The 7,332-nt window shown below is 45.2% G+C and overlaps 1 protein-coding gene across 1 annotated transcript; it reads right to left on the bottom strand.

The window, feature by feature from the left end:
• Positions 1 to 452: 452 nt before the first annotated feature.
• cdc42ep3 (CDC42 effector protein (Rho GTPase binding) 3) lies at positions 453 to 6,855 on the bottom strand. Its single transcript, XM_006799037.3, has 2 exons — positions 6,322 to 6,855; positions 453 to 2,284 (listed from the first exon to the last, which is right to left on the bottom strand). The coding sequence occupies exon 2, from the start codon at positions 2,058 to 2,060 to the stop codon at positions 999 to 1,001; it is 1,062 nt and encodes a 353-aa protein (XP_006799100.2). The 5' UTR covers positions 2,061 to 2,284; positions 6,322 to 6,855; the 3' UTR covers positions 453 to 998.
• Positions 6,856 to 7,332: the final 477 nt, after the last annotated feature.

The following is a 7,332-nucleotide window of genomic DNA, read 5'->3' as shown; positions in this document are numbered from 1 at the left end:
TTGTGGAAGTGCATACTCCAAAAATAAAAGGCCTGGATTTGAACTTAGGACCTCTTTGCTGTGAGGCAGCCCTGCCTGTCTTTAATTTACCCAGTAACTTCAATTTACAGTAAGGCATTACTCAATGGGGATAAACTACCTTGTAATAAAATAAAACCATATATTTATAGAAGGCCCCAGTAAATGTATACTCCTCTGAGCTCAGTGTTTTGTGTCATAATTATAAAGGCTCAAATAATTTTCTAATTAGGCCATATTTAATTGTTGTTTGTTTTATGGGCATAGCTGTCTTTGCTCACTATGTCATGAGAAATATAATTTTTCTAGAATTGTTTTTTTTTGACACAAAATGGTTTGTCAGTACATCATGAAATGTACCTTATCTAATCATCTTGGGACTCTACTCTTATTCCTGCTGCTGCACACATTCCCTGTAAGAAACGATAGCCAGATTACGGGGAAAATGAATTTATTTGTGTTAAAGTTTTAAAAACACAAATATGCATAGTGTTTGGTTGTTTGAAATGTGGCAAATGAGTTATGTGACAAACGAAACCGTGCTTTGTTTAACAAACTTGAAGTCACAAAATGCAGTATGTTCTTAGAGAGTGTGAGAATCGAGACCGAGTGTAAAAAAAGGACCTAAAAGCTGTCATATTTTCAACATAAGAGCGTCAGTCTATCATGTAGCGTTGTTACAGTCATTTAAAATCAAAGACAGAATGGCTGTTTTAGCTGTAACTCAAAAAGCACATGCATCTTAAACATGCTACTGGCATGGCAAACAAAACAAAGAAGAAGACTCAACACTCCATGGAAGCTAGAATTTAAGAATACTTAAATGTTTTGACAATAAAAACATAAGCAGCTTTGTCTATTGTAGCTGGTTTTCATCTCAATGATATATCCAGACACCATTTTGATTGCTTTATGAGTCTTTCTCTCCTCATGGCTATATTTTAATAATTCCCATTCTCCTCTTGGGGACTCAGTGCAGCTCAAGGCCTGCTCTTTGCTGCGGGTTTATCCATTATGTTGAGCACATCGTCCAGGATGGATGGGCCCAGATCGAGTTCGAGGGAGAGGAATGACCCTGTGATCTTGGCTAGGGAATCCTGTGATGTGCTCTTCTCTTTGGTAAACTCAAACTCGAAATCACAAATGCGGCCATCTTCCACCCCACTGTCCCTGTCCACCCACTCTCCATTGTACTTGGAAAGCTCCTGCTTAAAACCAATTGTAATGTCATCGTTAAAGTGTCCGTAACCGTTGCCGATGAGACTCCCGCTCCCATCGTAGCTCTTGCCCTGGAAGTCTCCTTTCCCGCTCAAGCTGTCAAAGCTGCTTGTGTTGCTGTTCAAGCTTCCATTAGCTTTACAGATGCTGTTGCTGTGACCATTGATATAATAGGATGATGGATTGTCAAATCTGCTTTCACTCTTGTTTATTTTGTTAGCTTTGGCAACCTCCTTAGAAGGGGACTTATCTGTGTTCTCAAGCAGATCCAAGAGCACGTCAGGCTTTGACTGGAAATCTGTGGGGGGTGATGAGGGCTCATTGTTGAAGATGTTCATGGAGCGCAACAGAGCATCCATCTGCAGGATCTCTACATCTTCAGCTGTGTCAGGTTTCGTGGAAGGTGCCGGTCCCATGATGTCCTCCAATGGCTCTGGTTGCATGGAGAACACGGCAGAAGAGATCACTGGAAGGGTGAGGGCCTGGCAGCCACCGATAGCTGGGAGGGAGATTGCGTTCTTGAGTACTGGTGAGGGAGTCTCGACGAAGGAAGCGTCGCCTGTGCTGTTCGCTCGCAAAAACTCACTCTGGACGCTGTATTGTGGGTGGACGTCTCTTTTTCCCGGTAGGAGCTCATACTGTCCCTGGAGGAAGGACATGTCTCCGAAGGCATCTCTTTCCCCGCCCTTGCCAATGTGGATGGTGTGGCGAAAATCCCCGAGAGGTGGACTGATCATATCAGGTGACAAAATATCTCTCAGGCGACATTTTTTTCCCTTCTTATTATTGGTGGGTTTAAGATATATAGGTGCTTTCGCTGGCATGGCTGTCTCTAAAGAGGAAATCTCAGATATGCAGGTTAGAACAGTTGGAAGTCCTCTATAAGTTCTTGATGTTGCAGATCCACCAGGGGAGAAGCTCAAGTTACATTCTCAGTTGCACGCCTCCACACAGGACTCCAAAAATGATTGCAGCATTGATCAGCAACTGGCTTTGCAAGCAGGGCTGGTGATGTTCAGCAATGTAGAAAGGTCGAATGGGCGCTTTCCTGAAATCAGAGACAAAAGCAGTATGTGTCAGCATTTTTCTAAAACTTGAGCTCAGCAATGAAAGGAAGTTGTTTGATGAGAACTGCAGCCGATACAAAACCTCTACTCAACAAAAAGAAGTCAACACCGGTCCCAGAAATAAACTCTAATACCAAATACTACAAGAAAATAAGACCCTCATCCGCACTTTGCATTTAGCAAGCTAGCACAAAGAAGAGGAGGGCTGGGTCTCTAGGCATTTCCACACGTGAGCCAGCTTTGGCCTCCGCAGATCTGGACGTGCTAATGTGGAACAGCTGGACCGCAGATTGAGAGAGAAGAGGCAAAGGAAGGCTTTAGAAGGATAAGAGCCGGACGGTCTTTTTTTAGGAGCGAGCTACTGCTCAGACACGCACAGAGTGATGGGAGAAGGTGGAGACCCAGAAGAGGGAGTGGGGGGCGATGAAGGGGTTTAGGGGGGATTGTGTGAATGAGGGAGAGAGCGAGGGATTACACTGTAAGTGGATGTTAAGAAAGAAGATGGTGCACACTGTGAATTGATTTGGCTTTGATGAGGTTGGCTCTGATTAATAAGTGGGAGATAGCAGTTAGGTTGCAGCACATCAGACTGAGTAGAAACTATTAAAGAGATTTTGGATTGGTTACAAAGTGCCTGATTGCATGCCGCCGTTTTGAGAATATCACCACGTTGCCTATCGTGTAGTTTGGTGTAAGTAAAAAGAACATTTGAAATGACGCAGGAACCGAAGAGAAAGGGAAAGGAGTATAAAGGAAGGGTGTGTGGGTGATGAGGGGGGTGGGAGGGAGCACCAGTGAGAAGAGAGCTTGCCCATTTATAGACATATTTACTTATGAGAGGTCTGTCAGCAGTGACTGTCTGACAGAGAGCACCGCTGCACAAAAGTGCCTGGGCGGTCAAGTCCACCCCCACTAAAAAGAGAGAGAGAGAGAAAAAAAGAAACGTCTCACTGACAAAACATCCACATTCCTGCTGCTACCGACGCATACAGACACCCTGCAACAGCCTTATCACAGCCACTTTAAGTAGGCTGTGATTATTCAGGAGGCAAATCAGCGTGCAGCCAGAGAGACAGACACTTGCTGTGAATTTGAATCCAAACTGCAGCCTGGAAATCACCCGTTTTGACCATGACTTCCTGTGTCTCCAACCTGTTTTGCTGAGCTGGTGCAGCATCAAAATCTTTCCACTACATCTTTAATAAAGTGTACAAGAGTACAAGATTAAATCTTCTTACTGTAGAAGCTGTAATTGGAAGACAAATATATCTATCATCATCCACTGGTGAGCTATACATAGCTATGACATGTGTGAGTGTGTTAAATGGCAGCTCTGCTCTCTGTCTTATTTGAGTGCCGGTGTGAGAGTGAGTGTTTGCGCGAGGTGCCTGAGATAGCATTTTTGAATGCATGCCATGTGTGCAAAGAGCGTGTTTGTTTGCTAATAGTGAAGGGGGAGAAAGGGAAGGACAAGAGGGGAGGGAGTAGAGGATGTGCTGCAGTATTTAATGGGGGTGTCAGTGTAGGGGGAGCATGGCAAAATCCTGTACTTGTTTAGCTCAAGCATTTCTCGTACTGTATCTTGTTTTCTTCCTTTTCTCTTTTTTCCAGTTTTTTTAAGCATCTCTCCTCTGTTCTTTCTGACCTTGACAGCTGATGCTCACTGCAGTGGGAAACTGGGCTCGGGTAGGAAGCGGAACAAATAGAGCACCAAGCCAAAAGGCTTCCTGTGCACTCCAAGTGCACAGCACATCCACATGTGTTATACATTTTTTTTTTACTGCTCTTCCCAAGAGCAGGAGGTCACAGCTGCACTCCTGGACGAAAAACTTCCTCTCGTACATCCTTATTGATTATTGCACTGTTCTGATTAAATTTTTCCAAATGCCTGGCTGTGCTATTCTCTGGACAGCCCGTGCATTGCAGCAGATGATGATGTCGGCCTAAATCAATAGTATGGACAGAAACGGTCTAGCCACAGAGCGGATCAACACTTGCAATTCTCACAAGGAGACATATGCTTTACGTTCTAGCCAAGGTCAACACTTGTGGCCTGTAAGAAGTCAGCTGGTACGGTGACCTTCACATCAGTCATCCTGCTGGTGGCTCAGTTGGCTTATATGGCAAATATGACTGGAATTTCAAAGGCCACCAGCAAAGTACGAGGAAAAAAATGTCCTCATGTTGGTCTTTCAAGTATTGGTTGCCTGTGCATGCCTACAGTGGAAACCCCATATGGATGTTAACTTAATGAGAAATTGACTAATTTACTATTGATTTGTGTGTATGTGGGGAATCACAGCAATGGTAGGCTAAGCTTGTGTTGGCCCAAGTGGTAATCGATCAATTGCAGCTCCTCAGGGTGTTCCAGGATGGACCCTCGTGGGCTCCCAACCTAATGAATCCATTTGTGACTCTGCAGGCTGTTAATAGTTGAGCAGGTATATTCTAGTGTATCTCACAGCCAAGTCTAGATTTGCACCCTCATTTTGGAGCTACTCCAAAAACATGCTGCAAGGCAAGCATGTGCTGAGAGGTCTGACAACCTTCTGGCGCCACTGCTGCAGAATGCCGACCAGAGCATTTCCACTGCCCAGGAAGTGAGGCTACGATGGCACCTTCCTTTCAGAATAGCTTGCCCCAGCAGCCGGTCATTCAGCTGCTGGATAAAACGACTGTGTCATTGGGTCAGCAACAGCTATCTGTCTGGGCATGAAGTGATCTGGAGCCACTCCAGCCTCTTTAAAAGTAGAGCTTTGCCTCATCAGTTCAAGGGCGGAGGCTTAGATACAAACAAGGGGGCAGCAGAAGGAGCGAGGTGATGAAAATGGGGTTGGCATCTGGTAATTAAACTAACGGCTCGTGATTTGTCTGGTTATTTCTGGACATCTAAAAGTCACGTGCAGTATAACTGGGCCAGTATATTTAGAGAGGCTGTGTAACTTTACTGTGACCTAAATAAATGCAACAGTTTGATGACACTTTAGGGTTCACCGGTGCTCTAAAACTATGCGGGTGCAGCTGCTTAAAATATGACCGGTATATGACTTCACCTGTTTTTAAAATAGAAACATGGCATCCCCAAAAATATCCCTCCAGTGATGGGATTACCGTGCTGGCATATCATCAGTGCTGCTGAAAAATAAATAGCATGCTATTAGCAGTTGTAGCTGGTCGCAGTTCCTCCCACTGTCTCTACAAAGCAACTTCATGAAAGTTTGAAGTCTCCACATACTCCTCTGACATCTAACCATGGCCTTGACTTCTGTTACGCCTTTGAATAGCAGAAAGACCCTCACTTTGGGGCTGTTATAAAAAGCAAATGCACATACCACACAGGGTAATGGTAGCCTTACAAAATAGCCCAAACTCTTTGTTACATAAAAAAAACACCAAAAAAACACCCTCAATTATAGGCAAAGGCCTTACTTTCGAGGGGCCTGGTGGTGGTGCTGGGAGTCGGCTGAATAGCAGGGTGGAGTATTTGCTCTGCCCCTCTTTTTCACTCCCCTTGTGCCACCCGCAAGCATGGCCAACACTTGCTAGAGTTATCCTTGGCAGAGATGAGCAGGAAAAGTATGAAACATGAAGAGAAAATAAACACATACTGGCAAAGAAGAGGTGTTTTTTTCCCTTCCTCTTCAATATAACCATAAAAATCTCCTCAAGAATCTGCGTCCCTAGACAGATGAGGGCTAAGCCAGCTCTGCGTTTCACAGGAACATGCCTTAAGCGTGTAGTCGGACTAAAAATGTCTCTCTTGGAAAGCGGCAAGGGTATCATGTTGCTCTGAACAGTTCAGCTCTTGTGTTACATGTATGCCAGGCAAATGCTTAACTTACCATGCACGCTTTTACTGTTACCAAGCAATATTTCATTCTGTTACAGATACTCACTCAGACCCAAAAAAACTCACTTGCATGACAGCAGGAGGAAAAAAATCCCATTACTGTTCTCCAATTCAGATTACAGTACAGCAAGAGAGTGAGAAATGAAACAAGTTCCTTCTGCCACTCACCTCAGATGTTTTGTCGGGGGAGATCTGGAGTCTCCTTGGTGTCGCTGCGATTCTCCTGAAAGCTGCAGCTCCTGGTTGATATGCGTGCTTGTATGTGTATGTGTGTGTGTGAGAGCTCAGCGGCTGCTGTGCTGCTGTGCTGCTCCTGTGGCTTGTTGACACTGCCCTAACGTCTCTGCCTCGAGGCTGCACTTCTGTCGACTGGGACGTCTGCCGGACAGCTGTTTTGGAATTGCTCTCCGATTTCTCACTGAAACAAGTCAAGTCTCCTCCCCTGACTCCCACTGCTTCTTCCTCTCTCTCTCTCTCTCTCTCCTCTCGCTGTCTCTCTCCCTCTAGCAGCACCTGTGCATGTCTGTCCTCTCTCCTCCCCCGAGCTGGGATTTTTTAGGCTGCTCTGCGGTGTTTGAGGATCATCCTTGCTTCCTGTTTCTTGGTGGAGTTGCGGCGCTGAGCGAGCGCAAGCTCTGGTCTCGCAGTCCCAAAAAAATTAGCACTGCGTGGAGAAGAGCAAATTCCTTAGGGGATGTCTGGCTGTCTCCTTTCTAAATTAGTCCTCCGTGATATACGCTGGGAGTTTGCGTTCCCCTCACTGCTTTTCTGTCTCTCCATATCTGATAAGAACTTCTCTGTTAACATAGCCGGCAGACACATAGATTGGATTCACGCTGGCTGTCTCCAGAGCCTCTCTAACCTTATCTGTCTATGACACGTGCACACCCATACTCTCCAATTTTTTCTCTCAAGCTGAAAGCCTGCACTCCAGTGCCTTTTTAAAAAAAATTGTTCATGTTGTGCATAGACATTTTGAAAAAAAGAAAATTGCAGCAGGCTGAGGCAACACCGTGTGACTGAACTAATTACTGCAGAGTGCTGCAACGCTGCAGCACGTGCAGGGGACATTTACAGTCAGACTTACAGGAAGCACAAGGACAGCTCTTTTTCCCTGCAAAGGTTTTAAATGTGCATAGACAGAGACATGAGGCAGTGTATGATCATTTTCTAACATTA

This window comes from Neolamprologus brichardi, chromosome 13, assembly GCF_056152115.1.
Source record: "Neolamprologus brichardi isolate AB-2024 chromosome 13, ASM5615211v1, whole genome shotgun sequence".
NCBI lineage: Eukaryota > Metazoa > Chordata > Actinopteri > Cichliformes > Cichlidae > Neolamprologus > Neolamprologus brichardi.
Note: the sequence above shows the minus strand (reverse complement) of the source record. Positions and strands in the feature narration are given on the sequence as shown.

Excerpts from the sequence above, each read along its gene's own strand:
- cdc42ep3 (XM_006799037.3), bottom strand. The coding sequence starts at position 2,060 with ATGCCAGCGAAAGCACCTATATATCTTAAACCCACCAATAATAAGAAG.